At 46.2% G+C, this 23,393-nt stretch overlaps 1 protein-coding gene across 1 annotated transcript; it reads left to right on the forward strand.

Annotated features, from left to right (window-relative positions):
- Positions 1-17,486: 17,486 nt before the first annotated feature.
- LOC127331236 (pentatricopeptide repeat-containing protein At1g10270) lies at positions 17,487-20,678 on the forward strand. The gene is made up of 2 exons (XM_051357313.2): positions 17,487-20,237; positions 20,360-20,678. Exon 1 carries the CDS (start codon positions 17,550-17,552, stop codon positions 20,184-20,186), a length of 2,637 nt encoding a protein of 878 aa, XP_051213273.1. The 5' UTR covers positions 17,487-17,549; the 3' UTR covers positions 20,187-20,237; positions 20,360-20,678.
- Positions 20,679-23,393: the final 2,715 nt, after the last annotated feature.

Genomic DNA, 23,393 nt, shown 5'->3' on the forward strand with positions numbered 1-23,393 from the left:
GACTGGATTCTGCGGCTATTTCAAAAATGTGTGGAAGAGATTTCTCAGCAAGTCTTCTTAAACCACATTTTTAGTGGTCTCGATTTTAACTGGTTTTCTGGTCCGATATGTGACAGATCTGATGACATGCTACTTGGCGCCCGAAAAGATTGCATGAATGTATTGGCTAGTTTAGATGGAGAGTATCACATTAAACTCCATATCCGTAACCAATAATTTCATATGGAGTCTTGTCGTTGTGTGCCTAGGAAGAACATAAAGCATATCTTCTCCATGAATTGGTTAACCTAGTAAAAGATAATCCATACCCTATTCTTATTGGTGGGGTTTTAATTTGCTAAGATTCCAACAAAGATAGGTTCGGCTCTTATTGACATTTCTTATTCAATGTTTCACTGACAGTTTAGACTTAAATGAAGTTTCAATGATTGAACGGTAGTCCACATAGCGAACAACCTTCTTAAGCCGACATATGGGAAGCTAGATCACTTAATAGAATCTAAGTTTCCTTACTTAACTGTACGTGCTCTAGAATGTATTGGGGCTTTCTGGAACCCGCCTATATCCTCTTAACCACAGGATCCTCTAGGCCACATTGTAAATGCTAATTTAAATTTGAAGTTGAATGGCTACATCGTGATGGCTTCTACGATATGGTTTAAAATATGTAGGAGATACACGTAAATACCTTGGAGGATTGGCACGTGGTGACTCGGAATCTCAAGAAAGACTGCAAGAACTCAAAGCCTCAAAGCACTAGCGACCTGGTGGTGTCAGCCACCACGATTTGCTCCACCATCGGAGTAATCTCGTTTCAACCACCGGCCATAACGATCTTCCTCCAATAACGACCCAGGGAAGAACGATAGCGGTGGTAGATTTGGCTGGACCAGGAACATGCCAAAGTGCCAAAACCGTGCTGTCGTTGGACCTCCTGGTGGAACATCCCATATCTTCAACGGAGTATTTTTGGCGGTCTGGGCAGGCCGCAAAAACGCACACGCGAGAACGGCAGAGGTCCAGCGGGGCCAAAGTCACGGAGAAAAGCACGCATATGACTTAATAAAAGGTAGTACTAAGATACTAGCGATTTCAGTACGATCGGTGTCAATATGAAGGTAGTTGAGAGCAGACACAAAAAAATCAGTAAATACAAAGGGCTTCTTGACTGTTCCAGTTGGCTACCTGGACCAACTTGCTTAGCTTTCCGACTCCGTGCCCGCTTCTTCTTCTTCTTCCCTCGAGAATCACTGCTTGTATCGCATGGCTTCTTGCAGTGAGAAAGGTTTGCATCCAGATTTTTTCGATAAAGGAGCAGCAAGCCCCGGCCTCTGCATCAATCGATGCACACGGCCTTTTATTGAACGTATAAAGTATCAAAAATCAAGTACAAAGTACAAAAGGCATAGGGTAAAAAATAAATATGTGCCCGACTTGGTTGCCACGTACATCAACCAGCGGGACAGCAAAACATCTAAATAGGCTAGCCATACTCTATCCTATTAATGTGTCGCCACCCAGTAGCCCGGTAGTAGAAATCCTGAGTAAGCACCAGCAGTCTGTTGCATCCAGTATCCATATCCTTCCGCTGATCCTCCGGTAGCAGGAAAGCCCATAACCGTATCCAGTGCACAGCTCGAAGAATAACCTGCAAAAAGTTAGTACCCTTTTGATTATTAAAAATCATGTCATTTCTAGTGTTCCATATTGTCCAACATATAGCAGATATACCAATCCTAATTTTCAGTTTATCTTTCTTCGGAACTCCATACAACCAGTTCCCAAACATATTATTAATGCTCGTAGGTGGCGGGATATTATAGGCAAAGTAAATCATCCGCCAAATAATAGTAGCAAAAGGACATGCAAGGAACAAGTGATGCACAGTTTCATTTGTATTACAGAAACAACACTTTTGAGATCCCGTCCATCTACGTTTCGCCAAATTGTCTTTAGTAAGTAAGACCTTATTATTAAGAAACCACATGAAAAATTTTATTTTTAAGGGGATCTTGAGTTTCCACAAATATTTGCGCAGGAATCTGGTATGGCCATTCATATAATCATGATACATAGACTTAACAGTAAACACACCCGAATCTGTAAGCTTCCATACAAACTTATCAGGTTCATTAGTGAGATTAATAGTTATGAGTCGTTGACACAAATGCAACCATTCAGTATATTTATGATCATTAAGACCTCTCCTGAAAGTAATATTCAACGGATTTTGTGCCAAAACTGTGGAAACCAAAACATCTCTATGTTGTACAATATTGTAAAGAGAGGGATATTGTTGTGATAGAGCAACATCCCCTAACCAGACATCTTCCCAAAAGCGTACCGAAGTACCATCTCCAACTTTGAAAAAACCTTTACTAAAGAAGTCAGATTTTACTCTCATAAGACCTTTCCAAAACGGCGAATCAGTAGGTTTTGCCTCAACTTGCGGTAAAGTCTTAGAGTGCAGATACTTGTTGTGCAAAATTTGTTGCCACATACCCTCTTCAGTAAGAAGTTTATATAGCCACTTACTCAGTAAGCATTTGTTTTTTAATTCCAGAACTTCAATACCCAAACCCCCTTGGTCTTTCGGTCTACAGATTATGTTCCATTTAGAGAGCCTATATCTTTTCTTTTTTTCATCCGATTGCCAAAAGAAGTTAGATCTATAATAATCTAGTCTCTTTCTAACCCCCACAGGTATCTCCATGAATGATAACATAAACATTGATAGACTTGTTAACACCGAATTAACGAGAACCAATCTATCGCCATAAGAAAGCATCTTACTACGCCAGCACCCTAATTTTGAAGCAAAACGGTTTTCAACCGGATTCCATTCAGCATTTCTCAAGATTCGGTGATGGATCGGTATACCCAAATATTTAAAAGGTAAAGCACCCGCTTCACAACCAAAAATCTGCATATATTGTTGTTCATTATCCTTTGCTTTACCAAAACAAAATATCTCACTTTTATGAAAATTAATTTTCAGACCAGAGAGTTGCTCAAATATACATAGAATTAATTTCATATTCAGTGCTTTAACAATATCATGTTCCAAAAATAAAATTGTATCATCAGCATATTGTAGGATAGAAATTCCCCCCTCGACTAGGTGAGGTAGAAGACCCCCAATCTGACCCTCCTCCTTAGCTCGTGCAATAATAATAGCTAGCATATCCACGACAATATTAAATAGAATCGGAGATAAAGGATCACCCTGTCTCAAACCTTTCCTAGTTTGGAAATTATGACCAATATCATCATTAACCCTAATCCCCACACTCCCTCCTTGAACATACTGTTTAATTCGATCACACCATATCTCATCAAAACCCTTCATACGCAGTACTTGTTGTAAAAACGGCCATTTAACTTTATCATACGCCTTCTCAAAGTCAATTTTGAAAAGAACACCATCTAACTTTCTCCTATGCAGTTCATGAATGGATTCGTGAAGCACAACCACTCCCTCTAAAATGTGTCTCGGCATAAATGCAGTTTGGGTAGGTTTGATTACATTATGAGCAACCTCCGAAATACGAATAGTAGCCACTTTAGTAAAGATTTTAAATATCACATTAAGTAAACAAATCGGGCGGTACTGTTGTATTTGTGTCGCATTATCTTTTTTTGGAATAAGAGTAATAACCCCAAAATTTAGCCTATGTAAAGGTAACTCTCCTCTTTGGAAGGTAATTAATAGCGCCATTAAATCCACTTTTATTACTTCCCAAAAGGTCTGATAAAACTCTGCCGGAAACCCATCCTGCCCCGGCGCTTTATTATGTTTCATCTCGTGAGATCGCCTCATAAACTTCCTCAAAAGAGTAGTCTTTGATGAGAAGCTCATTCTCAGCTGCCGAAACTTGAGGAATATCATCAACTCTATCCTCCATCATTAATACTGGACTATGTTGCGGTTCACCAAACAATGTTTTGTAGTATTCAGTAATATAAGTTTTTAGGTTCTCGTCCCCAACAATCGTCCCCTCCTCTTGTTCGAGTTGGAAAATTTTCTTCTTCCTATGCTTCCCATTAGCAATTAGGTGAAAATATTTTGTATTATCTCCCCTTCCTGTATATACTTAACCTTGGCTCTCTGTGCCCATTTGGTTTCTTCCGACCTTCTAAGCTTATTCAACTTATCATTAGCCATTTTTAACTCATCCCTCTCAACATTAGATAAAGGACAAGTCTCCGCCTTAATATCCAGGAAATCAATAATTTGTAGTAACCTCTCCTTTTCTAGTTTATATTTTCCACTAAGATTTTTCGCCCATCCCCTTAAAAATCTGCGTAAATGTCTAATCTTTTTTGCCAAGTATCGATTGGTGAGACCCCCATTGGAGCTGCAGCCCACTCAGCTGCCACCAAATCATAGAAACCGTCCTGTTGCAGCCAAGACAGCTCAAATGAGAAACGGGCTTTGTTTCCTAAGTGTGCATGGTTTCCCGAATCAATAAGAAGAGGTGTGTGATCAGACCCCGACCTAGATAAAGCCCTTACAGACACTAATGGGAATTTTTGTTCCCACTCCACACTAGCAAGCACACGATCCAGCTTTTCATAGGTAGGAGTCACTCGCCTACTAGCCCAAGTATATTGACGCCCCGATAGTGCAATTTCTTTCAAATTTAAACTTTCAATAATAGCATTGAAGATAAAGGGCCACCGCGGATTATAATTATCATTACTTTTATCCTCAGGTTTTCGAAGTATATTAAAATCTCCGGCAAGGAGCAAAGGTAGAGATTCAACCTCACAGAGACGCACCAACTCGGACAAGAACACGTGTTTAAGAGAATCCTGAGCAGCTCCATACACGGTACCCAGACCCACTCAAACCCATCAATTTTTGATTTTAAAGATAATTTGACACAGAAATCACCATTAACTACCTTATTAACTTTTAAAGTGTTATTATTAATGCCAACCAAAATACCCCCCGAACGCCCCTGAGGTGGCAAACAAAACCAACTAAACTCCTTCCCGCAAGATAGATCCCTAAGGAAAGGAACAGTAAAATTTGATCTTCCTGTTTCCAAAAGTGCTATATAGTCTAGCCGATGTTCTCTAATAGCTTCTTTGACAAAAAGGTGTTTTCCCGGATCACCAAAACCCTCACTATTCCAAGTCAATCCACACAAAGAGTTCAAAGCCATCTAATTATAAATTTTATTCCGAATCCTGTTACTTCGTCTAACCTTAGTCCTATCATAAGACTTTTTCTTTTTATTCCGTCTTGTCTTATGTGTTACAGGTGATGCACAAAGCAAATCATTATCTGATGGAAAATCATCATCTAGATCCCCAACTAATTCAGACGCATGTGAGACAGTAAGACAAGGCAAATGTTCCGCACTTTTTTCCAACATGGACTCATTCTTTTTCAGGATAGTTAGTGTCCTTTGAAATTCATTCTCTTTAATTATATGTGCCGCATTAATTTGGTCTGAAAGTGAACTACCCATTGATACCCCCAAAACAGTAGCATTATGGATAATTTGTGCATCTGAAAAATTAAGTAGCGAGTGTGGCTGAGAAATACCTTGCGCAAAACTTTCATTACGCCTTTGTGCCAGAAGCATAGCTTTTTCAAGCTGAGTTGCATCAACATTTGGTTGCGCTCGAAGTCTTCCACTAGACCTTATACCTTTTGCCGTCTGTGATTTAATGCCTCCAAACGCAATCACTTCATCAGAGAATAAAGCTGGAGATACCGGCGTGGTCATTAAACCCGGTGTTGTGCTCTTCTTGGTAGCCAAATCTGCCTGTGATACAAAATAATTTGAACATGTTGTAGCAGAAACATTATCAAGTAGGACAGCAGAGACATCATTCTTATGACTAACCAAATCCGTAGCCGTCGTTGGCATTGGAGATACAAATGTCTTGTTCGTAGCATTCCGTTTTGGTGTTACCGTATGCACATAAGTGCGTTTTGGTGTATGGCCCTTTGATGCATGATCCTGTGATGGTACAGAGGTCGGCGAGCTAACCGAGCGTGGCGGAGGCAACGAGCCCAGGCTGCATGCGCCATGCAGCAAGCTGGTCGGCGCCCCGATCGTCGTGGCTGCGGCGCCAGTACATGCGCCATGCAACTCCTCGCCTGGTGACCATGTCGTTGTCCGATGTGTGCATGTGACAGGCACACACACAGCAGCCTCAGGCGCCAGGGGGGTTCGCTGTGTGCATGTGCCATGCACATACACATCAGCTTCCTTCTCCCTCCGCACAGGTAGCACCACGCTGCTCATTTGCCCAGCCAAAGAAACCTCACGCCCCAGCCCATCAAGATTGCTTTCCGCCGGGTTCAAAGAGGCGAGACTCCCAGTACACAAATCCAGATTCTCCGCGGCACTAAAAAACGGATCAAGACATTTAGGTTTCGAAAAAGCAAAGTCACATACAGAAGATGTAAACGCATTATCATACCTCGGTGTATCATCCACAGCCATAATGTCATTATCTTGGGCTAACTGAATCGGAGATAAAGCATTAGAGGTACCATCCGAAGAAACAGGATGTGAAGGTTCATAGTTGGTATCTTTACTTTCCTCCTCATTCTTCTTCCTCTTGACTTCTCTGTCAGTATCATCTCCAGGATTGTTGGTAGGACCATCATGGTCCATATCATCATCCTTATGTATATCCTCAGAGACACTATCCACCTGTGTTGTTGGATCCCTTAAACCCTCTACTTCAAAACTGAGTCGGAAAAAATCATTGCGGATCTTGACATCAAGGCTAGTTGGAATAAGAGTAGGATCCAAGCAACTGATGCGGATTCTTAAAACATTATTAGCCCTTGTATAGGGTATATCAATATCTGTAGTCTCACCGAAAATATCGCCAAAAGCCCATAAAGCTACAATTTCATCGAGAGCAAAAGGAGGGAAACCATGAACTCTGACCCAGACCTCTTCTGCCGTCCAAACTGGTTCGACGTCCTTCCTCCAGAAATCAAAGGACAAAGTAATCTGTGATCTCGGCACACAAAATTTGCCAAAATGCTGCGCCTTCACCAAGTCACTTCTACTTGGAAAATTAACCCTAAAAACATTATCCTCCATCTGCTGAACATCCCATTGGTACTGATCATCGGGCATCAAAAATTTTAATTGTTCTATTAGCTCAGGTATAGTCATACTCCCACCCTCATCTGCCACTCTTCCCAACCTAGTGTTCTCAACACGAGGCCTAACATCACCAGAGAGAGGTATCTTCCAAAAAGTTAAATCCACATGACCAACACCATAGACAGCAATTCTCGGTTTTGGAGCACGCAGAGTAGGACAATCTCTAGTTACATGATCAGCACTCTGACAACAATCACATAAATCTGCTATACAATCATTGATACAGTGGCCTGTTTTGTGGCATCGAAAACACTCCGGTCCTTTCTTCTTTGCCGCAGCAGCCAAAGCCATCTCAGTATTTTGGTTAGACGCTACATTCTGAGAGTATCCAGCCCCAGCGTTCCTACCCGCCAGGGAACCCCCGTGCACAGGTACCTCAGCAGTATTAGTACCAAAAGCACTAGAAACCTCAGAGTGCCTCACAACCTGTGTTTGCCTAATCAAATTTTGTGCTACCCGTCCAGGCTCTCGAACAATCGGCACGGCACCATTATTAGGAGCTGATTCAGAGCTAGAAGTAGCTAGTAATTGTTTAGCAAAAGACTCAGCCGCCTCCTTCACTAGACGTTTTTGGGCATCATTGAGACCTCTAAGATCAGGACCATCTCTAGGCAGATCATCCCGCCGAACATAGGTATTAGATGGTCGGCGATTAAAATTGTTACCTCCGAAACTGCGATTGTATCCTCTATTGTATCCCTGCTGATTCCTGAAGCCGCCCCCAGCATTATTGGGACGCCCATGACCAGCACGAAAAACACCGTCCCCGAAGACATCATCGGAGCGGTCCGCTCCAGTACCAGAGTTCCCCCCATGGCCAGCAGAACCGCTTGGACCTCCCTGCTCGAAAAATCTTCCTCCCGACGGCGGACCAGTTCCACCACCATCCCACCTCCCGCCCCCACGTCCTCCCCTCATCTGATTCCCTCCACCCCTACTCATGACGACGGCGGCTCCAGGAACGAGAGAAAGAACACGTGGTGCGGGACAGAGAGGAAATCTACCAAAACCTAGCTTACACGATCGACTCCGATCAAAACGAGTCAGACGTGCAGGCTGTCGAGGCTCAATCACCTGTTCCGGGCCCATACTGCCCTTATGTGGAACAAAGCCAATCGGCTCCATATTGTACGTACAAGGATCAGCCCGGCCCAGCCCAGCATGTTCAGCATTCAAAATTTCCCGATGACTGATCCGCATCGGCACATACGCCGGCGATCGTCCCTGCCGGCGATGCACAGGCTGATCCAGAGCCGGCCAGTTTTTCCCCGGCCCAACCATCCGATACCGCCGCCGTCGCCGTTGCACCAGCATCCACTCAGCGGCATTAAAGTTTTCGAGCCAGAACGTGGACGGCGGCAAGACTGGAGTCGGAAACCTCGATCTCCTTTCAATCGATCTTGAGACCAGAACAGGCGCAGATAGAGCAGAATTGAAACACTCACCTGATCCAAAATTGATAGCCGCAAGTCGCTGTCTTCTCTTCTTCTCTTCACGGCGTCGGAGCGATGCAGTCGCCGCCTCCACCATCGTGCAGCCTTCCGTCGCAGGCGAGCAGGCGAGGTAACGCGATGACTCAATGGCGAGTTCATCCTCGACGGTACTCACCGAATCCTCGTCGCCGGCGATCGCCCAAAACCGCCCAAAAGTCGCCTCTAACGGCTCTCCGTCTATTACGGAGCCCGTCATGCGACGAATCAGTTTGCATCCAGATAGCCCTGCAATTTGTAATTCTCTGTTTGACCTGGCCTCTCACGAAGTTCACTTGTTGCTTCATCTCGTTTTTGGTGGCAGGCTGCATCCGCAAGCACCCTCACAGATGGCAGCACCATGTTCAAGATACTGAAAACATGGAAAATGCGCCACCATTAAACTGGTTCATTTTTATAATAATGAAGTACAGAAACGTATTCCATTTTCCAACCTGTCTAAAGCTCCAAGAGCAACACTGATTTTTCCCTTCATTGCTTCAGTAGATGACGATGGATCATCCACTGCCTTGCGTAGGAGCATCTCAAAATCTTCCAAGGCTCTAGGGAACACAAGACATTACAGTCAGAACTAAAAAAGCTTATTTAATTCCGAGAATAACTGCATTTGAAAATGCTTCCTCGTGTATGTATATACCGTGAGCAAAAATCCAGAGCATCTGGAGCGGCTCCACCATGACCAACATTGAAAGCGTATTTTACCACCTGCATCAAGATATTTCGAGGAATCACAATTCATGGTAACTTCAGATTTCGTCATTTCGAACCAAGCTATTGCACAATATGTGAATATAAATACACGACCAGCAGCTATGTGCAAAGTTTAGAGATAATAAAGAAATTCAAGCTTTTGGAAGCAAAGATGCTTGCGTAGTTCCACGAAACAAAACAAAAAACTCATCAAAAATGTTTAGCAAAAAAGACTCATAACATGAAACTGTTGAATGATTCCACGAGACACAGAACACAACTTACTTCTTGGATATCGATAAGCAGAGATGATACTGGGCACCGCTGAAGTAGTATTAAACAGTCAGTGTAAGTTGGCCCCTCAAAGTCCACGCGTGCATCTACAAAGGACCATACATTTGTGAATTTTCTTCTCATGACAGTAAATTCGCAAGAACTTATATTTACAGCAGCAAACAATGCTTTGATAAGACTTCCAAGGGCTGTACTTGCTTAATATTTACACTGAGAAAGTAGAATACACAAATGAAGGGTGAAATCACACAAAATTTTCAAAGCTACTTCCTTCACATGGCTTGAACAAACAATTCAGATTAATGCTACAGAACAAATCAAGAAAACATTTCTAGTTGATCCGAGGAAATTAATTCTAAATCAAGACTAAAACATTCACAGTTTCTCGATGTTGGTTGCATGTATGCACTCGAGCATATATATATTACAATCAAAGCCAACAATAAGGTAGCACATCAATGAATGGAATAACCAGTTACCAAGTTCTTTGAACCAATCTTGAGTCAACCGCACTTGAAGAACAAAGTCCGCCTCACTAATCCTGGCAATAGGCATCCAACAGAAGTATTAGTAACAACAGCAGACAGAATCAGCAAGATGTCATACAAAGCAAACATCAAATACTGAAAAATGCAAAGGAAGCAATGTATGAATTACCTGTTAGAGTGCATGGTCACGTCATCCCCTGCAAAAATTGGACAAAGAAACAATTAATACAAAAACATCTGAAAAATATGCATACATAATCTTGTACATACTGAGCCCCCTCACAACTATTGAACCATAACCCAAGTCAGAAACAGATCATGAACTACTGAACCCCCTCACAAGTACTGAATCATAACCCAAGTCCCAAAATGTATGAACAGTTAATTGTCAAGTATTGATACAAGCATGGGGAGAAACAAGGGAGAGTGGTCACCTGGGTTCAGGTCGAGGTACTTGGGAAAGGTGCATGGACAGTGCCATGAAACGAGGGGGCGCCCTCTTGTAGAATAAGGGGCAACTGCCTCCACAGCCGCATGTTCCATGTCAAGAGTGATGACCCAGGCCTTACCGTCTATGTTGTTCGCCTTACACATCACGTAAAGAAAGTTGTCATCATGCTTGCTAAGCGTGGGGGTGTACACAATCAGTTTCTTCAGTTCTAGTTTTCCAGTCCTGTCATCCCACAGCCCTGCAGGCAGTAAATCGGAGTAGCTTGGGTCTACCGAGATGTTAGCAACATCAACCGTGAAGCGTCGGCGCCAATCATCCGCAGCTATCGTCATGTCCCACGTGGTGGCTTTCCAACCTTGGTTGCCTAAGGTCCTGCGATCCGGATCGTCGAACTCTATCTCGACAAACTTGATCAGATCATTATCGCAGCAGGAGACGTCGCAGGAGTACCACGGGGCAATGTAAGGGAGGCCATCCTCGTCCGTCTGGCGAACCCTTGACGCTGGCAAGGGGATGTACCTGACCACGGGGCACTCGCCGAACACGTCGCAGAGAAGAAGAATGCCGCGGAAGAGATCGACCCAGCCCAAGGAGGTTGCTCCCACCATGATCTGCTTGCAGGTGGCATGTTTAAGCAGGGATTGCTGATCGTCTTCCGGTAAGCCTGACAAGATGGGCGACTTGCTGCTCCAGGACTGTGTCATGGACGAGAAGGCGTGAACGTCGAAACGCCAAGCCTTATCACCGGCGGTGTAATGTCTGTTGAGAAACACCACGGCATAGTGTTTGCTATCAAGAAAGGGCAAGAGACCAAACAGGTCGCCTCTTCTGACATTGCCCGGGTCCGGAATCAGGTGCAGCGACGGGCTCCCGGGGCCGGCTCTGTAGACGAAGTGCTGCGTGGGAATCCGGCGCCGGCGAGGAACGGGGACGAAGGCAACGCTGAAGAGGACGAGGGCGGCCTCCGCGCAGAGAACGTAGGGCTCGTCCGCGAAGTCCTCGTTGCTGAGGCCGGGGCAGTGCACGGAGAAGTAGGAGACTCCTGGCGGGTCGACGAGCCAGAAGGACGCCTCGATGGCTTGGCCCTCCGTGGTGTGACAACCGACGGTGGTCGTGTTCCGGTGACCCGAGATACGGGCCGACTTATGGAGTAGGACCCAGTCGGGACGGTCGGAGCGTCGGGTGGTGCCGCCGGCGACGTACGGATCCATCGGGGTGGGGCGGTGGAAGGAGATGGGCGAGAGCGCCGTGTATCTGGACGGCGCACGCAATGCCATGGTTTGGGAATTAGGTTAAACGGAATTGGTAGTCGTCGACGATCAAGATTGGTGGTGGGAGAAGGGATTCCGGCAGCGGATAAGAGGCTCTCCTAGTGGTTGCCGAGGGCGACCGCCGCCGCCGGCGTTGGGTGGAGCGCTCGGCTGATGCGGCGAGGGTTTGTATTCGTTCTTTTTCGTTTCGCCACGGCCGACCGATTGCCCTCTCTTGATCTATTTTCTTCCGCCCACGCCCACGCTCTATTTTGATTTGAAGGATTTTGGTTGTTTGATTTATAGAAATAAATTTATTTATAGGAATATTTTCTAAAAAATATTTATACTTCATGTGTCTCTAAAAAAGCTGTTCAACGTAAACCAATGGATTTTATACATATCCACATGTGTGTAAACGGATCGGATGGGATCAAACTTTGCTCATACTGTATCTTCACCATATATTTTTCTTTGATTCAGATCGGAGTGGATATTGACCGATTTCAGATTCAAATGTGGATATACCGGAGTGCGGATTCGAATTAGAAATGAGGGATTTACACCGGAAATAAAAAAAAGTCAGATATATGCTCTCATCGATAAATAGTTATAGTTCTTGCAAATCTTGACATGAATTTTAACTTTCTGTCTTGTATAGTTAAGAGAAAAGAGACACGGTACGCTAAAACTCGATTGTTGAAAAATTTCTAGTTAAATATGGTCGCCAAATGTATTCGGTGAGTCAATGACTACTAATCTTGTGAGATTAGTCTTGGTTTTTGACTAAAAAATCGGATTATCCATTTAAAACCTTCAGATTATTCTAATTAAATTTCGGATAATCCATATTCGCATGTTATTCGCTATACCATATCATATACCGTATCTGGGGCACCATTTCGAAATCGGATATCCTTATCTTCCGGATTTCTTAAAATCGGATACATATGCCTTAAACCGGATTCGGGGCAAGTTTTAGTGTGGAAATTATCCTATCCGTTAACACCCCTACACATGGGTGTGGGTTTTTCCTTCACCGTCGATTTACTTCTCGAGATTCTTGCTCACCGTGGTAGAAGAAAAAGTAGCTCTCTCTACACTATTTTTTTTTGAATATTAAAGAAATACAAACGGTGATGAAGACATCCACACCCATGCGTGTAAGTATAAAAGTATTTCCGCTCAACTTTGTAGATACATATGTATATATATACACATTTAGCGATAGATACAATCAAATCTAAAAAAAATGAGCAATTATTTTAAATGGAGGAATTACTATTATATATAGGAAATATTATTACATCCACTCAAACCCCATTTTAATATTCCTTTGTTTTTTGTGTGTAATATAATCAAACGAAACTTTGGTGCATATATGATATATTATAGAAATTAGATATTCATGAGAATGTATTCTTGTGTATTCTAAATTTACGAATCAGAGAGGCCCTAAGTCGATACAAGGATAAAGACATGCCCAGCGGAAGGGCGCTAGTAAATATTTCATAGACGTTCATTAGTGCTGGGCCATCAAATCCCACAAGCTAGGCAGCCTCCAACAATGACAGTTTACCGTCTAAAGTTAGTATCCAGCATTGGACAAAGAACACTTAGACTATTTCTTAATTTAAATTTATCTATTTCTCTACACAAGAGCCTTGATATACGTTTGCCATTAGACATGCCCTTACTTGAACCCCAAGAACATATTCCAACTTTAAGAACATCTCCACCGGCGGCCCCGGTAGCGGTCCCGATACCATTTTAGGGGCCGACATCGAAATTAGGCTCGCACCGTCGCGCCAGAAAAAGCGCCGGTGCATTTTCGACCCCAATAGAAGCGCTGGAAACCCCGTGCCGGCCCCTTCGTGAAGGACGCGAATCCGGCGCGCCGGCGCCTCTTGGCACGTTGGCTTTTGCGGGTGGAGCCGTCTTGGCAGCGAGAGGACGCGACGGTTCGTTGGAAACGACGTGAAAAGGTTGGTCGTCAGCGTTAATGGCCTCCCGCATGGAAACCGAAGCGGCGACGAGGGCGGCGACTGGCCACGCGGTGTCGACCCACCCCCCCCCCCCCCCCACGCGCCTTCAATGCGCGTCCGCCGCCTCCCTTAAAACCCCACCTGCGCGTGCCTCTCTTCTTCCCCGTCTTCCAACCCTAGCCGCCGCCATCGCCATTGTCGTAGACGCCGCATCAAACACCCACCTCCCCCACCGATGCGATGGTGCACAACGACGAGGCCGGCGGCAGCGGCGGCGGCATCCTCCACTTGCTGCAACTAACGTACGACGAGGCAGATGTACTGTACGGCAGTGCATTCCCGTGCCAGTACAGTACAAGCTGCCACACGGGTGGTACATCTCCAACGCCGGCTTCGCCGTGCCACCGCCGCCACCTGCAGGACCATAGCTTCGTGCCCTCATCACCGAGCGAGCCTGCCAGCGAACACGCTCAATAGCCCGGCGTGGCCATGACGATTCGAAGATGAGCGCGCCATCTGTAGGGATTCGTTGCATAGAAAACAAAAAATTTCCTACCGCGAACACGCAATCCAAGCCAAGATGCAATCTAGAAGACGGTAGCAACGAGCGGTAGACGTTCACTTGCCGCTTGCAAAAGCGCGTAGAAGATCTTGATCACGGCGCCACAAACGGGCAGCACCTCCGTACTCGGTCACACGTTCGGTTGTTGATGAAGACGACGTCCACCTCCCCATTCCAGCGGGCAGCGGAAGTAGTAGCTCCTCTTGAATCCGACAGCACGACGGCGTGGTGTCGGTGGTGGTGGAGAATCCCGGCGAAGCTTCGCTAAGCGTGCGGGGAAGAAGGAGTAGTGGGGCGGCTAGGGTTTGGGGAGAGGGGGCGCCGGCCATCTAGTTGGTGCGGCCACCTTGTGGTGTTGGGGTGGCCGGCCCCCTCCCCTTGGCCCTCATTATATAGGTGAAACACCCAAGAGTTGGTCTACAAGTCTTCGAATAAGACCCCAAACCAAAACCTTCCATATCACATGAAACCTACCCAAGCTAGGACTCCCACTAGAGGTGGGATTCCCACCCTTCCTTGGGAGGGGGTGGCCGGCCCCCTTAGGGGAGTCCACTTGGGACCCCTCCCCTCTTAGGGTTGGCCGGCCATGGTGGTGGAGTCCCTTTGGGACTCCGCCTTCCATAGTGGTTTCTTCCGGACTTTTCTAGAACCTTCTAGAACCTTCCATAGAACCTTCCGGATCATTTTAAATCTTATAAAATGACTTCCTATATATGAATCTTATTCTCCGAACCATTCCGGAACTCCTCGTGATGTCCGGGATCTCATCCGGGACTCCGAACAAATATTCGAACTCCATTCTATATTTAAGTTCTACCATTTCAACATCCAACCTTAAGTGTGTCACCCTACGGTTCGTGAACTATGCAGACATGGTTGAGTACTCTCTCCGACCAATAACCAATAGCGGGATCTGGAGATCCATAATGGCTCCCACATATTCAACGATGACTTTAGTGATCGAATGAACCATTCACATACGATACCAATTCCCTTTGTCACGCGATATTTTACTTGTCCCAGGTTTGATCATCGGTATCACTCTATACCTTGTTCAACCTCGTCTCCTGACAAGTACTCTTTACTCGTACCGTGGTATGTGGTCTCTTATGAACTTATTCATATGCTTGCAAGACATTAGACGACATTCCACCGAGAGGGCCCAAAGTATATCTATCCGTCATCGGGATGGACAAATCCCACTGTTGATCCATATGCCTCAACTCATACTTTCCGGATACTTAATCCCACCTTTATAACCACCCATTTACGCAGTGGCGTTTGATGTAATCAAAGTACCTTTCCGGTATAAGTGATTTACATGATCTCATGGTCATAAGGACTAGGTAACTATGTATCGAAAGCTTATAGCAAAAAACTTAATGACGTGATCTTATGCTACGCTTAATTGGGTGTGTCCATTACATCATTCATACAATGATATAACCTTGTTATTAATAACATCCAATGTTCATGATTATGAAACTAATCATCCATTAATCAACAAGCTAGTTAAGAGGCATACTAGGGACTCTTTGTTGTTTACATATCACACATGTATCAATGTTTCGGTTAATACAATTATAGCATGGTATATAAACATTTATCATAAACATAAAGATATATAATAACCACTTTTATTATTGCCTCTTGGGCATATCTCCTTCACCATCGAGCTCGCGCGGGCGGCCGACCGCGCGAACGACTGCTTCAACAATGTTGGCCGCCGTGCCTGGTGGCTCGGCCACGACGTCGATGCCACGCTGCAGCAGTACAACTACCGCCAGCGCGTCCGCGGCGACATGCCATGCATTGCGCTATACTACCCGCAGGCGGGGTGCATGGCACCAGTGGCGCCGCTTCTACAGAGGCCGCCGACAAGGATGGCGGCTTCTGGGAGCTCACGCACCGGGTCGTCCGTCTCCGCGACCACACGCGCTCGACCGTGCACGCGCCTCCTTCGGGTGGTGTCGTCATCGACGACGGTGCGAGGCACGCATCTTTGGCTCCGGCCCGTCGGGCGACGGGGTCGGTCCAACGCCGCCACATCAAGGAGGAGGACGCCACCACAACACTTCCGCCGGCGAAGAGGCAATGGTGGGAGATGGAGGGGAGGCGTAGGCGGCCCTCTGTGGCAGTGACGACCCAGAGGAATTCGCCGGGCAAAACTTCATTGTCGGCCGCTCTGTCGAGGAGGACTACCGGCAAATGACGATGGACCTGCGGCAGGCAGCGGCGTGGTCCGCCAGGGACCACGGCGCCAACTTCGTCGACCTCGCCGGACCTTCCGAGCTGCCGGCGCCAAAGGAGGAGGAAGACGACGACTAGTCCTTCGGCACTTCAAGCAACGACGACGGTGACGACGACAACAAACTCGACTTCAGCGCCTTCAACAAACGCCGCCGCTATTTTTCTTTTAAGGTTTTTATTTTAAATTTGAGTCACTTTTGTATAAAAACTAGTCAATATTCGTATGAATTTCGGTTTTTAAATGTCATTTTAAATTTAAATTTCTATTGGGGCTATCGTATGGGGGCGCCGGTGTGGGGGATGCTGTTCCCGCACCCGCGCCCCCCATACGGCAATGCTGGCGCTCCTGCCGGCACCTATTAGTGGCCGCCGTTGGAGGTGCTCTAAGAGCTCGTTTAGATCCCATCATTTGGGGATGGAATCAAATAATTTATTTTGTCATTTTAAGAAAATCTTGTTTGAGTACCACATAACCTATTAAGAAATTAAATTGAGAATTACATGGTTTTTATCCCATGGATAACTTCAATTCCTTCCGGTACCCTGACATTTATATGGATTTTGCCAAATAAAATGATACCATTATATTATATTTTACTATATTATTTTATTTATTTCTGACCTGAAATACTGGTTGCCAAACAAGCTCTATTAGAATAAAATGTGGAATTTTATTTCTTTCATTTAATTTTATTTAATAATGAACATGTGTATCGATAAAGTTTTGTACTGTAAAATGAAATGTGTATCGATAAAGGATTTTGAAATTCTTTCCTATTCTTCGTAGATGTTCTTGGCTGGGAGTCATTGGGCTGTAACGAAATGGGCTAAGCCCAAAAAGAAGCAATGAATGGAATGGGAGGAAGGGTTTCCTTTTGCTTTCCTTGGTTTGATTGCCGTCGCCGCCGTTCCACCAAGTCTGAGCTCGCAAGTGAGAGACCATGGCGGCGCTCTACCGCCGTCTCCACCTCCTCCGCCGCCTCTCCCAGCCCCACCTCCTCCCTTCCGCCCCCAAGCCGGCCCTCGCCTCCGCCCTCCTCCCTACCTCCCGCCACTTCTCATTCGCCTCCGCCGAGGACGCCGCCGCCGAGCGCCGCCGCCGGAAGCGCCAGCTCCGCATCGAGCCGCCGCTCCACGCCCAGCGCCGCGACCCCTCGCACCGCCCGCCCCCGCGCGACCCCAACGCGCCCCGCCTCCCCGACACCGTCTCCTCGCTCGTCGGCCCGCGCCTCAGCCTCCACAACCGCGTGCAGTCCCTCATCCGCTCCGGCGACCTCGACGGCGCCGCCGCCGAGGCCCGCGCCGCCATCCCCACCCGCGTCCGCCCCACCGTCTTCACCTGCAACGCAGTCGCCGCCGCCATGGTCCGCGCCGGCCGCCACGGCGACGCCGTCGCGCTCTTCGACTCCTTCTTCCGCCGCCACGGCGCCATCGTCCCCAACGTCGTCTCCTACAACACCCTCATCCTCGCGCACTGCGAGGCCGCCCGCGTCGACCAGGCGCTCCAGGCCTACCGGGAGATGCTCGGCGGCGGCGCCACCTCCTTCCCCCCGTCCGCCGTCTCCTACCGCCACCTCACCAGGGGGCTCGTCGCCGCCGGCCGCATCCAGGACGCGCTCGAGCTCCTCCACGCCATGTTCCACCGCGGCCACGGCGCCGACTCCATCGTCTACAAGAACCTCATCGACGGGTACATCGGCGTCAACAATTGGGACAAGGCCTTCCAGCTCTTCGACGAGCTCCGGGAGAAGGCCGCCGTCTACGACGGCGTCGTGCACACCAGCTTCATGGAGGGGTACTGGAAGAGAGGCATGGACAGGGAGGCCATGGAGAATTACAAGTCCCTGCTCGACAGGAACTTCAGGATGACGCCCGCCACCTGCAACGTGCTGCTCGAGACGCTCTTCGAGCACGGCAAGCGTGCCGAGGCGAACGACCTGTGGGAGACCATGATTGACAACCACACCCCGCCGAGCTTCATCGGCATGAACAGCGAGTCCTACAACGTCATGGTCAACCAGTGCTTCAAGGAGGGCAGGTTCCGTGAGGCGGTCGAGGTGTTCCACCGCCAGCCCAGGCGGAACGTTCAGATGGACGTCGGCTGCTTCAACAACATCATCGGGAAGCTCTGTGAGAACGGGATGGTTGCGGAGGCGGAGAAGCTCTTCCAGGAGATGGAGAGCAAGTCGGTGCTTCCAGATGTGTACACCTACACTTACATGGTCGACTCGTGTTTCAAGGAAGGCCGTGTGGATGACACGCTGCAGTACTTCTACAAAATGGCGGATGGAAGGGAGCATGGCCCAAAGTTCAATATCGGCTTCTTCAATCGGATGTTTCAAGGACTATCAGAAGCTGGGCGGGTCGATGATGCTTTAAAGGTCTACGGAAGGATGCCTGACAAGGAGATCAAGCCGAACACGACCACATTTGAAATCCTGGTTAAGGCATTGTGCAAGGAAGGGGAATTGGATAGAGCACTGGAACTGGTCAGGGATATGGCAAGGAGTGGAGTTGTCGCTCCTCCTGAGTTCCAGGAGACTGTCGGTGAGATTTTCAAGAATGCCGATCGGCACGAAGAGATGGAGAAAGCTTTTGAAGAAAAACCAGCGCCACTGCCTCCTAAGCCAAGACCAGAGGTGCGCCCTCACAGTTCACCCCAGGGGCTAGCAGGATTTGCATCTAATCAGACACGGGGCAGCTACACACCTCACCAAGGCCAAGCAGGCTATAGTTCTCCTCAACCATTCCATCCTCGCAATGGTGCATCTCAAGTGCGGCAACCCGAGTGGATGTCTCCTAACCCTCAGCAGCCTGTGTTTGGAAACCAAGAGGTTAAAAAAGAAGAAGTTGCTGCTTCCAATAAATGGCAGCAGGACATTCCTTCTGAAGAAAAACAACCTGGGATTGCTCTACCCCAAGATAAACAGCCAGAATTTGGTACCTCTCGCCCTTGGCAGCAAGCAGTTAGTGCTGCTCAAGTGCAGCAACCTTATTTTGGGCCAGCTCCACCGGTGCAGCCTGTATTTACTACTCAGCCGCAACAACCAACAGATATCGCTCGTCATACTCAACATCCCGGGTATGACACATCTTGTCAGTGGCAGACAGCATATGGTACTCATCAAGGGCAACAGCCAGGCCATGGCACTCATCAAGCACAACAGCCAGACCATGGTGCTCGTCAAGCACAACAACCAGACCATGGTGCTCATCAAGCACACCAGCTCGGATATGGGGCTCACCAAGCACAGCAGCCTGGTTATGGCACTCATCAAGGGCAACAGTCTGGGTATGGCGCTCAGCTAGGGCAACAGCCTGGGTATGGCGCTCAGCAAGCGCAACAGCCTGGGTATGGTGTTCATCAGCCATCACGGACATCATTTGGTGCTCCTGAAGCACCACAGTCTAGTTTGGGCTCTGCTCAGAATCTCCCAAGCTATGGCCAGGTAGGAAATAAGCATGATCAGATCGGATCTCCTCATCAGGGCAGGCCAGCATTTGGCACTCAGCCACAGCAGGACTTTAGTGCTCAGTCCCCAGACACAATGGCTGTCAAATACAGTCAGCGTTACTAGTTTTTCGAAAGCTTTGGGTCCAAGCTTAATGTACCCCAAGCTAATTAGCAGGTACTGCATGTGTCCCTAATTAACCAGTGCTTGTACCATTTGATTTTACAGTTTCTTTTCCTGTGTGCAACTATTTGATCTTATTTCTGACCATGGTGATGCTCATGGTTTGCTATTCACAGGAACTATCAAAATCTTGTTGTGAGAAGCTGATGCACGGATGGAATGGTCTGTTAGTGGATGGAGAACAGCAGGAAGTAGGTGATTAAGAGGATCCTGCTCTATAATAGGATTGTAATAATTGGGCATGATTATAGTAAGCCATTGGAGTACTCTTGAAAAAAATGGGTCTGATAATTTTTCATTCGTGATGCCCAACAATTACTGAATGGTTTAGCAGTATGAGCAATTTTGTTTGAACTACCTCATATGTAGTATGAACCAGGTTGATCAGTATGGGATATTGATAGTGTTTTATCACAAAGTTATCCGCTGCACAAACTTTTTTTCTTTCCTTTTTAGTTCTATAGTGTACTTCTAATTAATTTTTAATTTTGTCAAAAACTTGAAATTGAAACCAGATCTGTTATTTGGTGGTTCACATTGCACTTTCGCCATTGTCTATTGTATTCTATTTAGTGTTTACAGTATCAACAAATACAAGAAATTTGTCCTTAAGTGCTTTTTGCAGCACAAACATACCAACACTATGTTGCTCTTCTGCAAAATGCTCCAATTATCACGAGGATTGCTTTCTTCAGAAATTTTGTACATTTCGTTCGCTGTTTGTACAAATTGTTTGCAGGTCAAGACAAGACCAATCCATCCTATGAACAAATAAAGATATAATTCATAGTGTATTGCTACATTTACCTGTGAATTGTCTAGTTTATTATATGCGTGAAATCTTATTGATTTCTGCTGCTGCTCTTGCACGCCTGTTTCATTGATGAGTGCGGCGCTCTGTGTTCTGCAAGTGTCGTGGACTCAAGACTGGTTCAGGGAACTTGGTAGCTGGTAAGTCCTCCTGAAATACTGGCTTTGGTTGTTGCAATATACCGCATATGCAAGTGCTGATGTGCAACCAACATTCACCGAATGCATGTTTGTTTGAGTCTTGATCTAGAATTAAATTCCTTGCCACTACGTGCAAATGCCTTGTCAGCTTAGTCTGCACCATTAATGTCAACACTTGGTGAAAATGTTATGGAACTACAGCCCTTGAATTGCTATCAGATCGTTGATTCAGACATGTATGGTGTTATATATTGACTGTCATGATCAACGGATTCACATCTTATGATCCTTTGCAGATCAATGCTTTGAATCTGAGAGGTCAACTTACAGTTTGTGCAGCTCACTACTCCACTTTTGTCCAGTATCATCTTTACGTTTTAGTATTTGAGCAGTAAGTTCTGATCTGGTCAGTCAGACTATTTCCATGCTTTGAGTTATGAGTCCATCCGTCTAAAAATAATAACAATATTACATCCTGTTTGTTTTGCTGGCGTGCATACATTCCCTTAACTTGTCTGTTTGATTCCAACAATATGATTGTAATAATTGGCATTCATGATGTGTGCAGGTCATTTTTTACACCTGAACAGTATGAGCAATTTTATGTGGAGTACATTGTATGTACTGTGAATCAGTTGATTAGTAGAATTTGTTACTGACACTCCCTCCGATCCAGGGTTTAGTTCAAATTTGCTCAAATTTGAACTAAAGCTCCGACACTTCGTATGGATTGGAGGGAGTATTATTTTATCACAGAGGTTTCTGCTGCATAGATTGTTATTTCTTTCAGTTTTGGTTCCATAACATTTTTTGAATTTTATGTTTATCTGTCATTTGGTATTTGACACTGCATGTTCACCGACCACCATTGTCGTCCTTCGTTGCCAGGTTTCTATTTGAATCAAATGGTGGTTGATGCTACACCAACCTTACTATTGGGTTATTTCTATTGGATACAGCGGTTGATGATCTCACTATCAAGGTAAATCTGGATGAGCTTTAACTTTTCAGAGCAAGCATCTTTCTTTTTTTGGTAATAATGAGAATCATATAGCAGTGGCTCATATCCTCTACTGTTCTCATGCACGAACATTTTTTTAATCCTGTATAGTCATTGTACTATTTGATACCATATGTTTCTGAGCTGCCTAGTTATGCTTCTTGCATATCTCATCTCTTCCATAGTTATTACCCATATCCAGTATTTGATGTTTGCTTTGTATGGCATCTTGTTGATATCTGCTTGTGCTGCTGCTACTTGTGTTTGATGTCTGTCACCAGGATCAGTGTGGCTACTGCCTAATATGTTCTGCAAGTGGGTGTGCAACTAATGTTCACCAAGCGTGTGCTTCGATCTTGATCCAGACTTAATTTCCTAACCACCACGAGCGCATATCTTCTCAATTCATTCTGCAGCATTACTCTAATGGCTCATTCTATTCATGTGCAGTCTTTGAAATTCTTGTGTGGTTTCACCATTCATTTGTTTGTTCTCTTACTTTCTCAGTTAAAATATGAAGCATCTACAGCCCTTGCATCATTATTATCAAAGCATTATCTCTTGCTGCAGATATAGATTCTTGAGTGTTGACTGTCATGACTATAAGACTCGTACAATAAATCTTGAAGCAAGTTGCCGAAAAGCATCTTGGACTCCTCCGGTGGCCTGCGTTTGTTTTGGTTCACTTGCCTGGTGACCTTTCATCTGAGCTAGCTGCTCTCGTTGGGTCTGGGACGATCGACTGTATCAACCGTCAAAAGAGTGCCATGCTTTGGTAAGGGAAGAGCTCGTACAGTGGGGTGGGGGTGACTGCTAGGTTGCCTAGCTTGATGTCTGCCACTCACGCGGTGTTTATCCACTGCCAAAATATTTATCTCCTTCTGAAGTTCTTCCACAATCCGCTCCATGGCGACGACACCCCCTTGACGCGCTTGGCACGCCACTGGTATGGTGTGGCTGGCCGCTAGCATCGTTGAGCCGGTGTCGCTCTCCTACACTCTCATCTGTCTCCCTTTCAAACACATTGCACACAAACATCCGTGTGGGCAACGGGGAGGCCTCATTCTGGTTTGATAACTTTGTCGAAAAACACTGCCACCGCGCCGGTCCCCTACTCTCCCACATTCCCTCCTGTCCCGTCTCTGTCGACGATGTCCTTTGGGACTCCAGCCCTGCGTCGCCTTGGCTGCCGAAGCTGA

This window comes from Lolium perenne, chromosome 2, assembly GCF_019359855.2.
Source record: "Lolium perenne isolate Kyuss_39 chromosome 2, Kyuss_2.0, whole genome shotgun sequence".
NCBI classification, from domain to species: Eukaryota; Viridiplantae; Streptophyta; class Magnoliopsida; order Poales; family Poaceae; genus Lolium; species Lolium perenne.

Excerpts from the sequence above, each read along its gene's own strand:
- LOC127331236 (XM_051357313.2), top strand. The coding sequence starts at position 17,550 with ATGGCGGCGCTCTACCGCCGTCTCCACCTCCTCCGCCGCCTCTCCCAG.